Below are 22,784 nucleotides of genomic sequence, written 5' to 3'. Positions count from 1 at the left end.
ACAAATCTGTGTATAACTTTTAACAACCCCAAAACTTAATTACCTCAATAACCTCAACTTACCTTAATAACTTCAAAATGGCCTCCTGTTGTCCAGAAGCCTTACTGATAACATAAATAATGAATGTACATTTTGGATGTTACATGTATTAAATACTGTATTCTCACAATAAAATATACTATAAAAAAGAAAACATTAAGAAAGTCACAAGGAAGAGAAAATATAATTATAGTACTGTACTGTAAAAAGTCCATTAAAAAAAAAAAGAACTACAAACAGATCCATGTAGTTCAAACCCATGTTGTTCAAGGGGCAACTGTATTTTCCTTTATATATGTAAATTATTATGTCATGAGTCCCCACTGGTTAATTGCATATTTGTGTGACAGTGTCAGAAATTTAATAATTTCCTGAGATGTGAACAAAAATTCTTTATTTTCCATAAATGGTCTAATTTTTTCCCAAGCTCCAAAGTTGAACAGGATGACAAAGCTCACCCAGAGTTCAATGAGGCTCCATAGGACACTCCAAGGGCCATTGGGTACACTTCTGAGTTTGACTTTCCTTGCTGCCATAAAGTCCCATAAACTCCTGCTCACACACTCTCTTTGGGAAAGGAGAAGGGAGAGGAAAGGTCCTTGAATGACCATTTACTTGTGTGTTTCCACTCAAAACTGAATGGTTGAACCAGAAGAGACTGAGCTACCTGTAATAGGCAAGTTTGAGCACCACCTCAGCCTCCAGCCTTGGTCCTCAGCTTCGTTAAAACCTAGTTTTCATTTAGTCTTCCAGAATGTGTAGATATAATAGAGGTATCATCTAGACAGAAACTTAAAATCATCATGTTCGTCAGAATCCAAGTTAATGATGGTTTCTTAAATTGAATTTCCTGACTTTTTATAAGTTTCTGCATTATTGTTTTCAGCAATTAATGTCAACTTCATGTTAAAAGCAGCTCTAATATTAGCCCAAAAAAGTCCATGTTTGTTCTTCTCCTTGGGCCATTCCAAGTAAGTCCGCTGTGTCATGAGAGCCTTCAGCTTGTGATACTTGCTGGGAATGCAGTTCTGTGGAATGGGTTCCAGCAAGATCAGGATTAAATTATTAGATCCTTCATGAAAGAGATTGTGATGAGCAAAGTAGAGTTCATAATGACACCACTCACTCTGAACAAAGTTGGGAGACAAAACAAAGATGGACTTGTAACTTTTCTCAATGCAGTTGATGATATTTTCCACAATGCTCTTGCCAGGAACAAAGTTTCTCTCATGGAGACAAATCCTTAGGTCTTCTTTTTCTAGGTAAGGTACCAGTTCATTCTTCACCCAGGCAGAATCGTGTTCACTGTATGAAATAAAAGCGTGGAACTGAAGGGTTCTTTGGAGTTCTTCTAAGGGTAGGTTCCTTGCCCTGTGCCGGGTCTGGGTCCACTGACACACCATCCTGAGATACCAGGGCAGATCAAAGTACATACAGAGGACGGTCACAGTAACAGTCAACACCAGCACAGTGACCCCAATGGTGACAAGCAGCAGAGCTGTGTTGCAGGATAACTGAGACACATGAAAGTCCTTTAGTGGGGTTCCTTTATAGCTTTCTGGATAGTCACACTTATAAGAATCAGGCCAACCCTCTACCACTTCACTTGATACTTGGCCTATATTCTGGATAAATTCTCTTAGCTCACAGGTGCATTGGAATGGATTGTTTCCTGCTCTTATGGACCTAATCTTCTGGCAGCTGTGGAAGAAATCAGCTGATGGGTTGGAAATTGAATTATGGTCAATGATCAGTACAGAAAGGCTGCTAAAAGCTCCACAGTCAGGAAGGTGGGCTAAGGAATTGGAGGCAACATTGAGTTCTTGCAAAGCTTCTAGTTTCATGATTAGTTTAGGAATGCTCCGTATTCGGTTATCATAAAGATCAAGTACCTTGACCTTAGGAGGTAAACATCTGAAAACAGAGTCAGTAAGTATATTTGAAGACAAATTTAACACCACTATACTCCCACCCCAAGTGCAATTTCCATCATGTCTATCATATTCCAAAGAATTCCAACTAACATCCAATATTTCCAAAGATGTCATATGCTTAGTCATGAGACCTATATTGTAAAGGCCTTTTAATTTATTCTTTCGTAAGATAAGGGTTTCCAATCTAACTAGTTTGGAACACTTTTGAAATACACTGTCTGTGAAAACATTCTGGGTAAAGTTCAAAAATTTAAATGTGCTTGATGTCTGAGGACAAAGCATGTGTATAAAAGGTGTATCTGATAGGGTTAACATCATAATGTTCATCTCAGAAAAAAATGTATATAACACCGTCTGTGAATAAATAAAAACTCTGTTTGTAACATGCTCTATTTTCAATGCTTTCAGTGCTGTTTTAGAATAAGTAAAATCTTCTTCATCAATGCTTTCAACTATTATTAAATTGTAAATATTGAGATATTCTACAGGTTTGGGCCAAAGAAATTGAAAAACTCTAACCAGGCATTTCCAAGTTGTTTCCACATGTTTGAGAGTAAAATTCAGTAAAGTTGGGCCTCTAATGAGTTCTGATAAAAATTTAATTAGAATTTGACAGTTGTCGTTATTCAATTTAATATTAGTCAGTTGTAAGCACCTTAAACTGTTAACTGATATGTTCACTTGGACAGAGAATAACTGATTTGGGTGAAAAACAAGGTGAAGTGTTTTTGTATTCAGAATTTGAAGACTTTCTGTTTCACTTTCTTTTGCGTAATAACCCTCTAAATCCAGAAGGATGTGACTTAGATGCAAATGAGCAATTGGTAGCAGATCTAATTGTCGTAACCTTGTACCACTTAATCCTAAGAAATTCAGTTGCGTCAAGTTGCCAAATTCCTTACAGATGGGCAGGACATCAAAGTCATTGAATGAGAGGTCTAAATGCTTGAGACTCCTGATAAGGTGGCAAGAGGTCTTCTGCAACTGATTGTGAGATAAATCCAAATATTCCAAACCCTGGTTGAACTTGAAAATGCTAAAATCGAGGCACTGGAGTCTATTATAGGAAAGTATCAAAACTTCCAGCCCTAAGAGATAGCTAATGTCAGAGATGTGAAGCTTAGATATGTAGTTTTGAGATATATCTAAGACTTTGGTTTTTGGTGACAGGTCTTTTGGAACATGCGTAAGTTTCATTTTCGACATGTCTACTGCAAATTCACTTTCATCAGAGAACTGGATTATGGTTCCAACTATTAAGGTCAAAATGTACACAAAGCAAAAGCTTCTGGTGATAGATTCTTTGTCTTTGGTCATGATGTTTAAAAGGCTATTCCCCAAAGGGTTGTGCTGTTCTTCAGGGCATCTTGATATGTGTCCAAATTCTAGAAATACAATATACATTAAGACATATAAATATTGGATGATTGCTCTCAGACCTCTACTTCCTAACACAAAATCCCAGTGATCTTTTCATTCACTATCAGAGTCATTTCTGTTTGCATAATTAAATGTGATATATTCTCCAGTTATGCAGCTTGCTGGTACCAGGGGAGGCAATACAGACCTTATCATCAAAAAATTGTGCTTCTGTGTTTTAACCTGTCTAGGCATTCTCTGAGGGACGCACTCAGGGGCTTGGCTTTGTTTCACCCTTTTCAGAACTTTCTCGGGGATGGAGAAACCTCCTGGGTAATGTTTACTGAAAATCTTTATAGGCAAATATACTAGCCACAGGCACTGGAACAAGGAATAGCAAATGTGACAAACAGCACACACATCAAAAAGCCAGGGAAGGAAGAAGCTCACAAAAGAGATACGTGGTAGATAAGAGTCTTTGGAAATCTCCATGTGAACCAGGAAATCTAGAAAGCCACCCATGTCTAGGGCTGGATGCATGTTCAGAAAAGAGCTAAGAAAATCCTAAACTTTCACCTTTGGTTGACCTTTGGCTCTGTGAAAGCCGAAAGTGAAAGCTAGGGCAGAGTTGTAAACAGCCTGGCTAAACATCCAGGAAATATTTCCACACAGAACCAATCTACAAAAATCCAAAGTTTTGTTTCATTTTATCTCTAGATATTTAAGAAAATCTCTATCAAAGCACCAGCTGGCCACTAAGTGAATCAAGTGTATCAAGAATACAATGGCCACACATAACAAAGAATATAGTCTTTACAAAATAGTTTAGAGCAGTCACTAAACAAACAGCCAACAGTACTCCCAAGACAATCAGCAACAGCAAACCCTGGGAGACAGGAGAACCTGAGTTACCACATTATAATATTCAAAATGCCTACTTTAAACAACAGAGGCATGCAAATAAATTATAAACTATTACCCATTTATAGGAGAAAAAGGAAAAGAACAAAATTAGAGAACTAACACTACCTGGGGCATCTGGATGACTCAATCAGTTAAGCATCCAACCTCAGCTCAGGTCATGACCTCACAGTTCGAGTTCGAGACCCGTATTGGGCTCTGTGCTGACAGCTCAGAGCCTGGAACCTGCTTTGGATTCTGTGCCTCTCTCTCTCTCTCACTCTGTTCTTCCCTGGCTCATGCTCTATCTCTCTCAAATATAAAATAAACAAAAAAAAAAAAGGAAACTGAGATGTGACATTACCCAACTTCAAGACTTCCTATAAAGCTACAGTAATCAAGACAGTATGATACTGGTGAAAGAATGAACAGATCAATGGACCAAAATGAATAACTCAGAAATAGGCCTACACAAATATAGCCAACTGGTCTTTGACAAAGAAGCAAAGGCAATTCAGTAAAGAAAAGATAGTCTTTTCAACAAATGGTGCTAGAACTACTAGACATCCATATGCAAAAAAAAAAAAAAAAAAAAAAAAAAGAGAGGATCTAGACACAGGTATCACAATTTTGACCAAAATTAGCCATAAATGGATCATAAACCTAAATGTAAAACATAAAACTAGAAAACTTCTAGGGGATAATATAGGTGAAAATTTAGGTGACCTTGGGTTTGGAGATGACCTTTTAGACACAACATCAAAAGCACAATCCATCAAAGAAAACATTGTTAAATTGGACTTCATTAAAATTAAATTTTTCTACTTTGCAAAAGACACAATTCAGGCAATGAAAAAACAAGCCACTGGCTGGAGAAAATATTTACACAACACATATCTGATAAAGCACTTGTGTCCAAAATATACAATGAACTCTTCAATTCAGCAATAAGAAAATAACACAATTTAAAAATGGGGAAAAGATCTGAACAGAGACCTCACCAAATAGCAAATAAGCATATGAAAAGATACTCAATATCATGTGTCACCAGAGAATTGCAAATTAAAACAATGAGATACCATTACACACCCATTAAAATGGCCAAAATCCTGAAACAACACCAAATATTGGTAAGGGTATGGAACAACAGTGATTCTCATTCATTTTTGGTGGGAATTCAAAATGGTACAGACATTTTGGAAGACAGTCTGACAGTTTCTTAGGTGCACTCTTACCATATTCTCTGGCAATTACAATCCTAGGTATTTACCCAAATGAATTGAAAATCTAGTCCACAAAAAAAGCTTGCATGTAGATGTTTGCAGCAGCTTTATTCATAACTCCCCAAAACTGAAAGCAACAAGATGTCCTTCAGTGGGTTGAAAGGTAAACAAACTGTGGTATATCCAAACAATGGGATGTTATTCAGTCCTGAAAAGAAATAAGTGATCAAGCCACAAAGAGTCATAGAAGAACCAGAAGGCATATTTCTAAGTAAAAGAAACAAATCTGAAAAGGCTACATGCTGTATAATTCCAACTCTATGACATTCGTAAAAAGGCAAAACTAAAGATAAAAAGATCAGTGGTTTTTAGGGTTTTGGAGAGGGAGGGATGAATAACCAGGGCACAGAGGATTTTTAGTACAGTAAAACTGTTCCTTCCATATGATATTATAATTGTGGATATATGACCTTATGCATTTTTCAAAGCCCACAGAACTATATAACACAAAGGCTGAATCCAAATGTAAATTATGGACTTTAGTTAATACTAATATATCTATTATATAATATACCACACTAATGCAAAATGTTGTAATAGGAAAAACTGTCTAGTGGAGAAGGGGTACATGAGAACTTTCTGAACTATTTACTCAATTTTTCTGTAAAACTAAAACTGCTCTAAAAAAATAGAGTCCATTAATTTAAACAGAGAAGTATATAGAAATGCATCAAAATTTCTGTATACTAATTTTGTATCCTGTGACTTTACTGAATTCATTTATCAATTCTAGTAATTTTTGGTTGGACTCTTTAGGGTTTTCTATATATAGTACCATGTCATGTGCAAGTAGTGAAAATTGTACTTCTTCCTTGCCAATTTGGATTCCTTTTATTTCTTTTTCTTGTCTGATTGCTGTGGCTAGGACTTCCAGTACCATGTTGAATAAAAGTGGTGAGAGTGGACATCCTTGACTTGTTCCTGATCTTAGAGGAAAAGGTCTCAGTTTTTCACCATTGAGTATGATGTTAGCTGTGGGTTTTTCATATAAGGCCTTTATTAGGTTGAGGTATTTTCTCTGTAAACCCACTTTGATGACAGTTTTCATCATAAATTGATGTTATACTTTGTCATATGCTTTTTCTGCATCTATTAAGATGATCCTATGGTTTTATCCTTTCTCTTGTTGATGTGATGTATCACACTGATTGATTTGCAAATACTGAACCACACTTAATCCCTGGAATAAATCCCATTTGATAGTGGTCAATGATTTTTTTTCAGTGTATTATTGGATTCAGTTTGCTAATATTCTGTTGAGGACTTTTGTATCTATGTTCATCAGAGATATTGGGTTGTAGTTCTTCTTTTTTTAGTGTCTTTATCTGGTTTTGATAACAGGGTAACATTGGTCTCATAGAATCAATTTTGAAACTTTTCTTCCTCTTCTATTTTTGGAATAGTTTGAGAAGACTAGATATTAACTTTTCTTTAAAGTTTGCTAGAATTCATCTGTGAAGCCATCTGGTCCTGAACTTTTGTTTGTTGGGAGTTTTTTGATTACTGATCCAATTTTATTGCTAGCAATCAGTCTATTCACATTTTCTTCTTCCTGATTCTATTTCAGTAGGTTATTACAAATGGATTTTATCCATTTCTTCTATGCTGTACAATTGGAAATTAAGAATAACAATACCATTTATAATTGTACCAAAAATAATAAAATACCTAGGAATAACCTTAATCAAGAAGGTAAAAGGTCTGCACTCTAAAAACTATAAAACACTGATGAAAGAAAGTGAAGATGACACAAAAAAATTAAAAGATATTCCATGCTTATGGATTGGAAGAATCAATATTGTTAAAATGTCCATACTACCCAAGGCAATCTACAGATTTAGTGCAATATGCCAACATCATTTTTCATAGAACTAGAACAAATAATATGAAAATTTGTATGGAACAACAAAAGACCCTGAATAGCCAAAGAAATCTTGAGAAAGAAGAACAAAGCAGAGGTATCACAGTGTTAGATTTCAAAATACACTGCAAAGCTTTAGTAGTAGAAAGAAAGAAAGAAAGAAAGAAAGAAAGAAAACAAAAAAACCCAAAACGATACTGGCACAAAAATAGACACACAGATCAATAGAGCAGAATAGAGAGCCCAGAAATAAACCCACATTTACATGGCCCATTCATTTACAATAAAGGAGGCAGGAATATACAATGAGGAGAAGACAGTCTATTCAGCAAATGGTGTTGGGAAAACTGGACCACTTCTTACACCGAACACAAAAATAAAATCACAAAGGATTTTAAAAATTGGATAAAAAAGGAGAAGAAGTTAATATAAATGGTTTCTGAAGAAACATGGGCATTGGCTTACTAGACAAAGGCTTAAATCAACTGTCTTAGAAGTTAACTATGTGACTATGGTCTCTTTTCTTTGGACTCAGAGAATACTTTATTCTCTTTTAAAGAGCAGTCCTTTTATCCCTCCAAAATATTATATCACTCCTTTTGAGAATCTAAAATTGTACAAAAGGGCAATCAAGGAGCTATTGCCAGAAACTACAAGACATTCTCAAGAGTCTACACCAGTATTCAATTTGGCCATAACTCTGCCATCTGCTACAACCCGTGACTGCTCATGGGTGAAGGGTTAACAAACCCATTTATCTCTTTCTCTAGTGACTAATCTTAGATAGGATTAACTTTCTAGCTCTTTTCTGAAAATCTGACACATGTAAAATGTCCACTGTGTTACCAAAAACATTACTTTTGGGTAAAATGACTCTTGAATGGTAAACAGCATCCATGCTAAAAGAACCGTGTATGAACTAGAAGTACGAAAGTACGAAGCCTGTGTTGTATTTCCTCTCCTATATCTTTCTGAGAAAAATGGACCAAGTGTGGCCTATTGGGGCTGTGAGTCTGAATGACTAGGTGAGCCTGAGAAAAACTCATCATGGTCATTGTGAAGCCATGCCCACCACTGGCCAGACTTTCAGATCCTCAACCCAGTTTGGCCAGGGCAACATAAGATAAAAGGAACAGAGAGGAAGGTGGGTGGCAAGTTGGAAAGCCAATCTACCTGTGGCTTGATGGCTAAATCTCTGTGGCACATGACAGGATAAATCCTTTTGTGAGGGTGAAGATTAGAATAAGGCCAAGTTTGTGTCACAAGGAAGAACCACCTACTCCCTCCACCTCCATGACTTGCACCTCACCAAAACCAGTTGTGGCTGGGCTGGCACAGGTGATACCACTGTTAAAAAGATATGATTAATGTAGTCCAAACTGGGCATTCATGACTGGTGAAGGGGTGGAAGCAGGCACACCAGCCCACAGATCCCACTCTTGTGACTGAGACAAAGGGGTGGGGATATAATTGTGCAAAAGGGCAAGCAAGAAGCTAGTCTCAGAAACTAAGAAATACACTCATGAGTCTATACCATTCCAGCTCTGATCTGCGTGGAAAATAATTTATGAGCTCCTGCAGGGAACACAAGCTAGCAGGACAGTTGGGGCTCCACAGCTGCCTAACTCCAACTGCAGTATCCTAAAAGCAGCAATGGCAGCTGGGATGGCCCCTGGGCAGCATCCTGCACATACACTGGAGCGCCCACAACCACACCTGCCTAGGAACCACCTACAGGTAGACGTTAGAAGTATTCTTACAAACCGGGAAAAGGTAGACAAGATAACATATACTCTACTCTTTGTGGACACAGGAATTTTTTTTTTTTAGTCATAGGATCTCATTCATTGACACAATTCCCATAAAAATGGATATGTGTTTTTTCCAACTCATATCAGACCAAAAGCAACAAATTGAGAGAGACATGATAATCTGAATACATCAAGTTCCTACAGCTGACACACTGAAAAAACAGGAAAAGATAGAGAGATATTAAAAAGTACAATGAAGAAGTCAGAAAGCATGTAAATTTGGAGCTGCTGTATATAAGAGATAACAGCTTTTCCAGAGCCCAGAAAGTTTCACTGTACTATGACAAATTACAGACAATGATATTCATGACACTGATGCTAAGTGAATGAGGAAAGATTACTGTCTGAAGGGTGGAGGCTGGTGCATGAACCCACAGACCCCATACTTGGAACTGGTACAAACGGTTGGAATGTGAGTTTCACTCTACCCCATTCAGCAGGTGATCTGCACAAGTAAATATCTAGAAGCTCCCAGGAGACAAGAGCAGACAACAACATTTCTTAAGTAGGACCTTGTGTAGCAGGAATAATTGAAAGCAGATTTTTGACTACTTGCTGCTCAGTTTTATTAACAAAAGGATCCACTGTTCATCATCTAAGGGTATATTGGAAATAGTAAAATAGTTAAGAGATAAGTAGTGTTTCAATTAACCAGTCTTTGAAAAAAGTAAAACTCTTCTGGGTTGGAGAATTTCATTTCAAAATGGCATATGGTTAAAAGTCCCTCACTTCTTCTCTTGTAGAACCTCTCCCAATTGCCAGCAAAACAGCCATGAAAACACAGAAACTTTTAAAACTCACCTTGCCACCAAAAACAAAGAAGGGTAGAAAATTAATGGAGGGATCCAAAAGCATCTACACTCATGAGAGGTATCAGGAATATATTAAGGAAAACATGGTATACTCTACCTTTGTCTCAGGAAAATAGACTTCCTGACAAAGGGTGGGAAAGAATTTTATTCCTCTTTCTGTTCGCATATCTCTGTTTGCAGATGTATGATCTTTCATTTAGAGAGTCTGAAAGACTTCATAAAAAAAAAAAAACTCCAAGAACTATTAAATTCAGTAAAGTTGCAGGATACAAAACCAACTTACAAACGGTTGCATATCTATTCATGAACAAACTATTTGAAAAAGAAAGAAATAAAACAATCCCATTTACAAATGCATCAAAAAGAATAAAATACCTAGGAATAATTTTAACCAAGGAGGTGAAAGACCCGTATACTGAAAATTGTAAGACTTTGATGAAAGAAGTTGAAGAAGACACAAATAAATAAAAAGATACCCATATTCATGGATCAGAATTAGTAAATTCTTCAAATTGTTAAATTGTTAAAATGTCCACATTACCCAAAGTCATCTACAGACTCAGTGCAATCTCTTAAATTTCCAATGGCATTTTTAACAAAATCAGAAAAAAGAATTCTAAAATTCATATGAAATTACAAAAGACTCCAACCATCCAGAGCAGCCCTAAGACAGAATAAAGCTAGAGGCATTACACTTCCTGATTTCAAACTATAGTACAAAGCTGTACTAATCAAAACAGTATGGTATTGTATGTTATTAGCATAAAAACAGACAAATAGTATGGAACAGAATCAAGAGTCTAGAAATAAACCCATGCATACACAGTCAACTAATATTTGGCAAGAGAGTTAAAAATACTTGATAAGGAAAGTGTAGTCTCTTCAGTGAATAGTGTTGGGAAAACTGGATATATGCACATGTAAAAGAAGTGGACTCCTATCTTACCCCACTTACAAAAAAAGTTACTCCAAATGGATTAAAGACTTAACTACAAGACCTGAAATCATAAAACTTCCAAAAGAAAACATGGAGGGAAATCTTCCTTACATTGGTCTTGGCAATAATTTTTGGGATCTGACACCATCTGCCTATGTTTTATAGGAAACAAAAGCAAAAATAAACAAATATATGATAAGGGATTAATATCCAAAATATATAAGTAACTCATACAGCTCAATAGCTAATAATAATAATAGTAATAGTAATAATAAAATTTTTAAAATAATTTTATTAAAAAATGGACAGAAGACCTGAGTAGAGATTTTTCTAAAGAAGACATACAAATAGCCAACTGGCATATCAGAAGATGCTCATTGTCACTATCAGCAGGAAAATGAAAATCAAAACCACAATGAACTATCACCTCACACTTGTTTGAATGGACATTATCAAAAAGACAAAAGGTAACCTGTGTTGACAAAGATGTTGAGAAAAGGGAACCCTTGTGCACCATTGGTGGGAATGTAAATTGGTATAGCTATTGTGGAAAACAGTAAGGAGTTTCCATTTTAACGTTTCATTTTTTCCTCAAAACATTAAAAATAGAATTTCCATCTGATCCAGCAATCCCATTTCTGGGCATATATCTGAAAGCAATGAAATCACTGTCTTGAAAATCATGCATCCCCATACTCATTGCAGCATCGTTCACAATAGCCAAGGCATGCAAACAACATAGGCATCCACTGACAGATAAATAGGTAAAGAAAATGTGAGATATTTAGAGAGAGATAGAAATAGATATAATGGAATATTATTTAGTCATTAAAAGAAAGATATTCTGCCATTTTTGACAACATGGGTGGACCTTAAGGGCATTAGGCCAAGGGAAATAAAGTCAGAGAAAATAAATACTGTATGATCTCACTCATATGTAGAATCTAAAAAAGCCAAACAGAGAGTAGAAAGGGAAGGGGTTGCCAAGGTCTGGGGGACAGGGGAAATGAGGAGATGTTGGTCAAAGGTTAAAAACTTCCAGATATAAGGATGAATGAGTTCTGGGGATCTCTATATACTTGAGAGTTGCTAATAGAGTAGATTCTTACAACCAAAAATAAAAGATCATTATGTGAGGTGATGGATGTGTTAACTAACATTATTGTGGTGACCATTTTGCGGTGGTCATATACACACAATTATGTTGCAGATCTTAAATTTATAGTGTTGTATGTTAATTATCTCAATAAAACTGGGGGGAAAAGAAGTAGGGAGGGACTTGAGGGTACATATTACATTCTGAGATGTGCAAGTCATACAATACTTGTAAAGGGGTTAAAGATAGGAACACTAGGGAGCCGTATCATCAGAAATTACAGTTTGTATATATAATACTCCATTAGGTCAAATTATCAGAGAATTGGGCAATGAGAATAAAAGAGGCTACTACTTCATGCTGGTAAAAATCAATAGCCCACAATGAAAATATAACAGATAAGAACACCTACACAGTGAATAACTGCATCAAAATTTACAAAGTAAAAATGCTAAAAACACAAGGAGATATTGATAGTGAAAACATTTAGTGCATTTATTTGGGTTACAATTAGATCAAACAGCATAAGACAATCATAGGAGGATTTGGATAAAATAATTAATAAAGGATTTAATAGAGACTTAGACTCTATAAAAAAAAGTATATTATATATCTAAGTCCCCAGGTTTCATGGAGCATTTACTAATATTGATTCTTAAGTCAAATTTTTTAATAAATACCCCAAAGCAGAAATTGTCAAAGTCTTATTTTTGGATAAAAAATAAAACTTTTTGGGGCGCCTGGGTGGCGCAGTCGGTTAAGCGACCGACTTCAGCCAGGTCACGATCTCGCGGTCCGGGAGTTCGAGCCCCGCGTCGGGCTCTGGGCTGATGGCTCAGAGCCTGGAGCCTGTTTCAGATTCTGTGTCTCCCTCTCTCTCTGCTCCTCCCCCGTTCATGCTCTGTCTCTCTCTGTCCCAAAAATAAATAAACGTTGAAAAAAAAATTTTTTTAAATAAAAAATAAAAAAATAAAATAAAATTTTTTTAAAAGTTTATTTAATTATTTTTGAGAGAGAAGCAGCGAGAGTGAGTGGGGGAGGGGCAGAGAGAGAGGGAGAGAGAGAATCTCAAGCAGGCTCCACAACTGTCAGCACAAAGCCCAGTGTGGGGCTAGAACTCACAAATGATGAGATCATGACCTGAGCCAAAACCAAAAGTCAGACACTTAACTGACTGAGCCACCCAGGCACCCCACAATAAACTTTTTAAACCATTTTTTTTTAATGTCCTAAACATTTTCTGCATCAAAAACATTGCGTTTTCAATTGCAAACATTAGAAAGTATGAGAGTCAACAGGGTGATATGCACATACTCTAATCTTCTCCTCTTGCTCTAAATCCCCAGAATGATTGTGGAAAAAATACCCACACACAGGAAGAAAAGAAAGAAAAGTTTTTAGGGAAACTGAAACCAAGAAAAGTCTCTGAGATCCACAAGCAGATTGGACTATGATAGAGTACTAACTTCCAAAGGATGTCCAAGTCTTCATCCCAGAACTTGTGAATATTCTATTACATGGAAAAAGGGAATTTGAGTTGAAAATGGAATTAAATGCATTAATCTGCTGACCTTAAAATAAGAGGGTTATCCTGGATTATTCAAGTGGAACCAATGTAATCACAAGGGTCCTTAAAAACTAAAGAGGGAGGCAGAAGAAGAGGTCAGAGTGATATGATATAAGAAGGACTTGAGCTGCCATGAGGAAGGGACCATGACCCAAGAAATGCAGGTAGCATTCAGAAGCTCAAAAAGGCAAGTAAATGCATTCTCCTCTAGAGCCTCCAGAAGAAATGTAATCTTGTCAACACCTTTATATACGCCCAAAAAGACTTATGTTGGAGTACTAACTTACAGAGCTGTAAGATAATAAATGTGTTTTTTAAGCCACTAAGTTTGCAGTAATTTGCTATAGCAGCAATATAAAATTAATACAGACTACTTTGGTCCACCCTCCTGATAAATAGGCTGTGAAACAGATCAAGAAGCAGTTTGATATGGAGCCTCAACCACATTTTGGGTTGCACAATCAAAAAGCATGGCACTTACAAAGCAAACACCATAATAGAAAGTAACCAAACTCAAGATACAAGAGAAATTAACACCCAAGGAAACTATCAATGGTATCCTCAGATACTGAGGATTGATTGATAATGATATCCTAAGAGAGAGAGAAGAATTCTAAAAAAGAATGGAGTAGGAATCATAGAAATTAAGAACTTAATCATTGAAATAGAAGACTCATTAAATGAGTTGAATTGTAGAGTAGCAATGCTGATGTGAGAATTAATGAGAAGACCAAGAAGAGGAATTTCCCCAAAACATAGTACAAGAAGCATAAGAGACAGAATATATCAAAGAAATACTAAAAGACATGCAAGACAGATCCACCATCTGAATTACCAGAGGATGGACTATCCTCTGAAAAATAAGCTGATAACTTCATCAGCCCATCCCCAAAAAGGCCATAACAGGGATGCTAGAACGAATATTTTGCAAAGAAAGTAGGAAAGTTTATTGCTAAATTCCAATAAGTATTGATGACAAAAATTTTAATAATGATCTGGAACTAAAATTGCCAATAATTACAACAGAATTAGTAGACAGTGGGGGAGAGGGAAAGAGTGAACTACAAGTATGTTGTGATCCTTGCCTAATTGAGGAGAATCTATAGATAGAGACAAGTTAATTCAAACTGTTAATTCAAGAAAAATAAAAGTTTAAGTATGTATATTATAAAATTAAGAGTAATTATTAGAAAATACAACAAAAGAGGGGCGCCTGGGTGGCTCAGTTGGTTAAGCGTCCGACTTCGGCTCAGGTCATGATCTCGCAGATCGTGAGTTCGAGCCCCACGTCGGTCTCTGTGCTGACCGCTCAGAGCCTGGAGCCTGTTTCGGATTCTGTGTCTCTCTCTCTCTGACCCTCCCCCGCTCATGCTCTGTCTCAAAAATAAATAAACGTTAAAAAAATTTTTTAATAAAAAAAAAGAAAATACAACGAAGGAGACAAACTCCAATCATTTGAGGGTGGGGAGAAGTTAGAGTGAAGAAACCCTAATCCATCTAGCACTGTGCTGAAGGAATAGCACATAATGATTAATTAATATGTTTCTAATATTGTAAGAATGGCTTATTATTAGCAAATCTATGACAATAACACATCAATAGATAAAAGGAAAAGAACAGATGAGCATCTCCATGGATGTTAAAAATTTACTTGTTAAATTTAGCATTCATCTTTGACCAAATATACAACTTTAATTAAAGTAGATATTGAAAAGATACGTTGAGGGGCACCTGGGTGGCTCAGTGGGTTAAGCATCTGACTTCAGCTCCGATCATGATCTTGGGGTTTGTGAGTTCAAACTCTGCCTCAGGCTGTGCTGACAGCTCAGAACCTGGAGCCTGCTTTCGTTTCTGTGTCTCCCTCTCTCTCTGTCCCTCCCCTGCTCACGCTAGGTCTCTCTCTCTAAAAAATAAACATTTAAAAAATTTTTAAAGAAAAAAAGGGCGGTACCTGGGTGCCTCAGTCAGTTGAGCATCCAGCTTTGACTCATGTCATGATCTTGGGGTTTGTGAATTCGAGCCCATATAGGGCTCTGTGCTGACAGCTAAGAGCCTGGAACCTGCTTGGGATTCGGTGTCTCCCTTGCTCTCTGCCCCGCCCCCACTCACACTCTGTCTCTGTCTCTCTCTCTCTCTCTCTGTCTCGCTCTCTCTCTCAAAAATAACATTAAAAAAAAAAAAAGAAGAGATACTTTGAAAACCTGATGAAAAATATATTAAGTATCTAACTTAAAGGCATTTCTGTTACATTCAATGTCAAAGATGCCCACTGTTATTTAACACTGTTCTAGAAGTTCTAGCCATTGCAATTAAGGTGAAAGGGAAATGAGAGACAGAAATACAGGAATGCAAAAAATAAAAATATCACTCTTTTTAGATTATATGATTGTTAGTGTGTAAAATCCAAGAGAAGTAATGGAAAAACTGTTAAAACCAGTAAAAGAGTATGATAAAGCAGTCAGTACAAAATAAATTATTTTTTTTTTCAGCAGGATTTTAGAGGAGTGACTCCAGTTTAAAATTTTTTTTTTAACGTTTATTTATTTTTGAGACAGAGAGAGACAGAGCATGAACGGGGGAGGGTCAGAGAGAGGGAGACACAGAATCTGAAACAGGCTCCAGGCTCTGAGCGGTCAGCACAGAGCCCGACGCGGGGCTCGAACTCACAGACCGCGAGATCATGACCTGAGCTGAAGTCGGCCGCTTAACCGACTGAGCCACCCAGGCGCCCCTAAATTATTTTTTGAAAAAGAAATCTAACTGTCTAAAAATAGTGGGTTGTCAAATAAATCATTACTATCTCCATTTAACTAAATATGACTACATGGCCTTTAAAAATAATGAAAATCTAATTCCATGAGAAATTGCTACTATCTTTATGTAAATGACATAAAGTTTATTTTTTAAACAGGTAGCAATAAATACGTGTAGATATATGTGGAAAAATTAAGATACATATCAAGATATTAATAGTAATCATCTCTACATGGTAGGATTATAAGGGAATTTTATTTTCCTTTTAGCTGTTACCTGTATTTTTTTAATTTTCAACAATCAAAATTAAGAAGAACACATTATTTGCTCAGAACATTTACCAAAAATTTCAAAATCAATAGTTAATAATATGAATTATGCCCAATCTCACAAAAAATAAAAATGCACTCTATGTTTATTGCAGCATTATTTATAAAAGCCAAGATATGAAAGCAACTCACGTGTCCAACCATAGATGAATGGATAAAGAAGATGTGGTATATTTGTACAATGGAATTGTGACTCAACCATAATTATCACTTGACATTTGCAACAACATGAATGGATCTATAATGCTAAGTGAAGTAAGTCAGACAGAGAAAGACACATATCATATGATTTCACTTATATGTGGACTTTAAAAAACAAAACAAATGAATAAACAAACAAAAAGTAGAAAACAGACCCATAAATACAGAGAACAAACTGGTGGCTGCTGGAGAGGAGAGGGTGGGGAGATGGGCAAATGGGTGAAGTGGAGTGGGAGGTATTGTCTTATAGTTACGGAATGAATAAGTCAAGGTGATAACAGGTACAGCTTAGGAAATATAGTCAATGTTACTATAATAGGGTTTTATGGTGACAGATGGTAACTACACTTATAGTGAGTATAGCATAACATTTAGACTTGTTGAATCACTATGTTGTATGCCTAAAACTAATGTAACATTGCATATCAACTATATTTCAATTTTTAAAAATGCACATTAAAACAAAATAGGACATAACATCTAGATGAATCATGATCAGTTTAGACAGACCCAGCAAAGAAGGCACTTGAGTAACAAGGGGAGAAAGGATTTTAAGATGAACCCAGTATTAGATTCTATTAAAAAATAATAAATGTTGGGGCGCCTGGGTGGCACAGTCGGTTAAGCGTCCGACTTCAGCCAGGTCACGATCTCGTGGTCCGTGAGTTTGAGCCCCGCGTCGGCTCTGGGCTGATGGCTCGGAGCCTGGAGCCTGTTTCCGATTCTGTGTCTCCCTCTCTCTCTGCCCCTCCCCCGTTCATGCTCTGTCTCTCTCTGTCCCAAAAATAAATAAAAAACGTTGAAAAAAAATTAAAAAAAATAATAAATGTTAATTTTTTATAATGTTCTTTGGTCATGTAGGAAAATGTCCTTTTAGAGATATAAAATGAAGCACTTACAGATGGAATGTTAGGATGTCTATAATTTAAGATTTTTAACCATAAAAAGATAAAGTGAACCAAATGGGATTTTTTATTTCTTCAAGATTAAAAAAAGAGGTATTATTATTGTTACCTGCCAAATTTGAAATATTCAAAAATATAACAGCCAGTGTTGGCAAGTGGGACTAAAATAAGAACTCTTGTTTACTACTAGCAGAAATGAAAAATTAGTACAACCTTTCTGAAGGACAATTTGGTCACATACATAAGTTCCTTAAAAACATGCCTACCCTTAATTTAGCAATCCCACTTTTCAGAATTTTCTTCTAAAGGAATTATCAGAAATACACCTAAAAACATTGCTATGAAAATGCTCTTGGTGTGATGAGAAGTTGAAAAAAATGATAATGTCTACTGTAGAAAATAGTTTCATCAATTATTAAACCTATAACATGGAATAGCATGCAGCCTCAAATATTGCACTTTTGAAGCAATATGTTATATAAGTATAATTTCTATTTCTATTTATTTTAAATATAAATTATAAATAATATAATGTTAAGTGAATAAGAGAATACAAAATTGTACATGTAGGAGGATCTAATTTTGTAAAATGTGATAAAATCTGACAAAATACACAAAGCCTAGGGAAAAAGGATGGGAAGAAATATATCAGATGTTAATAGTCATTATCTCTACATCTCTGAATCATAGATACATTTAATTTTCTTTCTTATACTTTTGTGTATATTTGCAAAATTTTTAATTTTGAACTGTTTTTAACTCAAAAGATTTACCTCAAATATAGCTAATGTAAAAATATTTTATATTTAAAGAAGCATGCTTGTATTATTTGGGATATCGACATATACAGAGAATGTCTTCCACACGATGCTAGATAGTTGACGCTGTGGATGGGAACCCACCCAGAGGTCCCTCCACGGTGTCTGTTCAGGGGACTGAAACTTAGCCACCTTGTCGGAAAGCTGACCAGCTGCCCTGTGAGCATCCTGACCCCCAAACACAAATATTCCTCCAAGGGCATTTATATCCTCAAGTGATTCCTCGTGTATACACTTAACAAGCCAGTCAGGAGCTTTTCTATTTAAGAAAAATAAAGGAGAGGGGGAAAAAGGGAGCAGAAGTTCAGAGAGTTCATCATTTGTTTTAAAAGGAAGTAAAGAGAGATACAAGGTAAACGTTTTTTTTTTTTCTTTAATGCATCAAACAAAAAGAGGGAGAAAAAAAGACAGATGGAAGAAGCCCTGTTTCAAGGGGGAAGAAACTGTGGTGGATAGGATCCATGAAAATTCAGTCTATGAAAAAGACAAGATGAAAAAATATTAAGTGAGGTTAAGTGTGAGTCCGTAGTCAAGTTAGCAAATAAGCAAGAAAGACACTGCTTTATTTGTCAACGTTTAGATAAGAGACCTGGAAGAAATCAGGGCTAGACCCGTCCCTGCCACTTCCTCCATTTAATAAATGTTTATTCAGAGGGCACTACGTGTCAGCACTATGCCAGACGGCAGGAGCCAGGGATAGAACTATGAACAGCACTGCTTTCAAAATACTTCTACATTAGTGACAGAGACCAAGGAACAAATACAGTACCATGTGCAGGGAAGATCAAATGCCCATGCCTACTACAAAAATACATAAGTTGTGGAGTGGCAGAAACTGCTGCGCATGTTGCTGAAAGAGACCAACTGGAGAGAGGTGATGAGAAATGTAGACGAAAACAGAACCAACATCCTGTTTTTCCCTGAACTATGGCTGCAGTGCTAGTGACTTTTATACCTTTTCAAGACAGTCATAAAAAGACCCCCTACTTTTTATCCGCCTTGTGAATCCCAAGGACGTTCACAACATTTTTAAAAAGACACCTAAAATCATCTTGCAAATATTTCAAAGAAACATTTTTTAGTACCTGTTTCCTATGTAATTGTTGATATTTTCCTGCATATATGAAGTAATTATTCCACAATTTGAAAAAGCCATAAAAGCCTTTTTACTTACCGACGTGTTTCCTTCTCAGAAGAAGAGAAAGTAACTTCTAAGTGATCAGGAAGATAAAAGTGCTTGACAAACTGCGTGTCCTTCGTGGAAGTAGAGCAGGACCATAGAAACCGTTTTCTGCCATCTGTTGGACCTTCCTGGAATTACTCCTAGACAGGAATTTCCCTTTCAACAGTCATGTGACAAGCATGTGGGCCAGCAGATTTTCCTGGGCTACAGACTAAAACAGTAATCCAATTTTTAAATTCGTATGAGCACACGACTTAGGACAATTTCAGTGTGAAGAAAAAATGCTTTTTCTAAGGTAATGTTTATCTGCAAAGTGTGCAGCCAGAACATTAAATTGTCACCCAGAGGAGAAAGTTATTGAACACTGCCTGTTTTCCATGATCAGGATATTTAACATCTCCAAAAATCATTGCAACCCACCATTATCAAGCAATTTTGGAGCATTATTTTAGCTGGATGAGATACTCTAAGGCAGAATAAGCTTAGATCTAAGATTTGTTTTTTAAAAAATCAACTTTCAAGGGAAGTTTGGTAGTTGATACATATATAGCCACATCTAGGGGAAGTTGTGAACCTGTTTCTCCACATTCTGACCACATTGGGTATTATGATCTTTTTAAGTTTATTTACTTTGAGAGAAAGAGAGAATGGGGGAGGGGCAGAGAGCGAGAAAGAGAGAGCTAGAATCCCAAGCAGACTCCACCCTGTCAGCAAGGAGCCTGACATGGGACTCAAACTCACGAACTGTGAGATCATGACCTGAGCTGAAGTCAAGAGTCTGATGCTTAACAGACTGAGCCACCCAGGCACCCCCAACATTTTGTATTATTAGATGCATTAATTCTTAATTCTAGAATAATAAATAACACAGATGCTGCAGGACTAAAAATCAATTTTCTGAAGGACATTTAGAATAATTTTAGAACAATCAACAAAGGTTAATACAAAAAGAAGGTGTCTGGTTAACCAGATACTTTAGGCAGCCAGGATATCCAATTCCCCAGACTTTCCACTTAATCAAGACTAATATGTAAAGAAATGAACATATGAGTTAAATAACCATTCTATAATCACTGTCTGGCATTACCTCATCTATACAAAAAACAAGTTAAGACCCTACAATCTGACCCATAACGAAGTGAGACATTTGGATAAGAATCACTTCTGCTTTCAGGAGGAAGAGAAGGCCAGCTTCTTACTATTCATTCTTAGTCATCAAACATAACAGGAAGTCTTCTTAGGTGGGGAGGGTCAGCAAGGAGCTGATGGGTCTCTGATGGACCAACCAAAGGAAACAGCTAGGGAGTAGTGGGTATCTGTGACACTGGGAAACCAGCTTTGTGCAACAGGCAGAGGAGAAAGGGGCCAGCTGGGGTTTTAAGGGAGTTTTAAGCAACACTGGACTAAAGCCTTGAAGAAAACACACGCACGTATTTACACACACAACACGTGCGCACACACAGACACATCACTGCAGATTTGGTCACATTGCACAATGACTTAACAAACCCTCACTAGGACATTTCATAATGCTGCTATTCAGAGCTGTTATAATTCTGAGAAACATCTTTAAGGACATGACAAAACCCACAGAAGTCAGGTAACATGGAAGACAGGACGGCAGAGGAACAGATCATACTGGGCTGAACTCACAATGCCAAATATTAGCTGTGTGGTCTTGGGCAAATTACTTAACCTCACAAAGATTCCATTTATTTATCTAAAATGGGAGTACTTATGATTTTTAGGGAAGATAATGAATATAAAGTGGGTGGGACAGGGAACACAAGAGAAGTTACAATACTAAGGAGCTTTGGAATTCTATATAAGCCTTACATTTTTCCTTGTTGAGATGAAAAGACTTCAGGATATACTAATAAGTGAAGAAAAGCAAGGTGTAGAAGCGTATGGAGAGCGTGCTATCATTTTCATAAAATCTGGTCTATTTACTTAGGTTATCTCCTTGCCAGGCATTGTTCTGAGTGCTTTACAAATATTACCTCACTTAACCCTCATAAAGATGCTGTAAGTACTATCATTATCCTCACTTAAACTGGGGGAGGAGCAATCAGGTAACTGTCCAATCAATGTTGTGCGTGCTGGTCACCGGTGGGGCTGGGGTTTGAATCCACACGCAGTCTAGCACCAGCATCTGTGTGCTTCAGCACTACCCCAGGCTACCGTCCACCTATCCTTAAGAGACACACAGAGGAGGGAAGGAGAGAGAGAGGAGCAGGCTAGAAAATGGGCAGAGATTGGAGTTTTGCATCAGAAACCAGTAGCCCTGTCAACACGTTGATTTTGGACTTCTGGCCTCCAGAACTGTGAGAGAATGAATCTCTGTTTTAAGCCACACAATTTTATGGGAAATTGTTATGATAGCCACAGGAAACTAATACAAGAATCTACATACCTATGCTGATATATGCATAAAAATATTTTTTTTTCTGAGAGGATAATTAAGAAATTGTTACCTTTGAGCAGAAGAACCAACAGAGAGCTTTATATTCACCATTTTATGCTCTTTTGTCCCTTTTGAATTTTTTATTACTATTTGCATGCATTAGTTTTATTTTTTAAAAACAAAAGTGTCATAGTGGGATAGGTAAAATAACACTCTAAAAATGGCAAATATACTATCCCAATAGAGAAGCAAAACATTATTTTGATGATTTTTACTTTTTAAAACACTGGCCTTCCTTTCCCTGGAAAAATCAATCAACAATTACTTTTGTTTACCAACAGCTTAAAAAATTTTTTTAATGCTTATTTTTGAGAGAGAGAGAGAGAGCACGCACATGCGCGCAGGTGCACGCACACATGAGCTGGGGAGGGGCACACAGAGAGGGGGACAGATGATCTAAAGTGGGCTCTGTGCTGACAGCAGATAGCCAGTTGCAGGGCTTGAACTCACGAACCATGAGGTCATGACCTGAGCTAAGTCAGACGCTTAACCGACTGAGCCACCCAGGCACCCCATCAACAGCTTTAAAAA

The 22,784-nt window shown here is 36.7% G+C and overlaps 3 protein-coding genes across 5 annotated transcripts in view; all 3 read right to left on the bottom strand.

Moving 5' to 3' along the window:
• TLR10 (toll like receptor 10) overlaps positions 1-19,900 on the bottom strand; it is a 75,746-nt gene extending 55,846 nt beyond the window's left edge. The window contains exon 1 of the mRNA XM_047855720.1: positions 19,781-19,900. The gene's annotated coding sequence lies outside the window, so the exon portion shown is untranslated. The remainder of the gene's footprint in view (positions 1-19,780) is intronic.
• Positions 1-19,903, bottom strand: part of TLR1 (toll like receptor 1) — a 47,168-nt gene extending 27,265 nt beyond the window's left edge. Inside the window, exon 1 of the mRNA XM_047855725.1 lies at positions 19,781-19,903. The gene's annotated coding sequence lies outside the window, so the exon portion shown is untranslated. The remainder of the gene's footprint in view (positions 1-19,780) is intronic.
• Positions 417-19,918, bottom strand: TLR6 (toll like receptor 6). Of its 3 annotated transcripts, none has more exons than XM_047855721.1 (2): positions 19,781-19,918; positions 417-3,358 (listed from the first exon to the last, which is right to left on the bottom strand). In XM_047855721.1, exon 2 carries the CDS (start codon positions 3,288-3,290, stop codon positions 876-878), a length of 2,415 nt encoding a protein of 804 aa, XP_047711677.1. In that variant the 5' UTR covers positions 3,291-3,358; positions 19,781-19,918; the 3' UTR covers positions 417-875. The 3 variants fall into 3 exon arrangements, with proteins under 3 accessions (XP_047711677.1, XP_047711679.1, XP_047711678.1); XM_047855723.1 differs by lacking the exon at positions 19,781-19,918 and adding an exon at positions 19,692-19,754; XM_047855722.1 differs by lacking the exon at positions 19,781-19,918 and adding an exon at positions 5,468-5,488.
• Positions 19,919-22,784: the final 2,866 nt, after the last annotated feature.

Source organism: Prionailurus viverrinus, chromosome B1 (genome assembly GCF_022837055.1).
Source record: "Prionailurus viverrinus isolate Anna chromosome B1, UM_Priviv_1.0, whole genome shotgun sequence".
NCBI lineage: Eukaryota > Metazoa > Chordata > Mammalia > Carnivora > Felidae > Prionailurus > Prionailurus viverrinus.
The sequence above is the reverse complement of the archived record's forward strand: the minus strand, read 5'-3'. Positions and strand labels throughout refer to the sequence as shown.

Excerpts from the sequence above, each read along its gene's own strand:
- TLR6 (XM_047855721.1), bottom strand. The coding sequence starts at position 3,290 with ATGACCAAAGACAAAGAATCTATCACCAGAAGCTTTTGCTTTGTGTAC.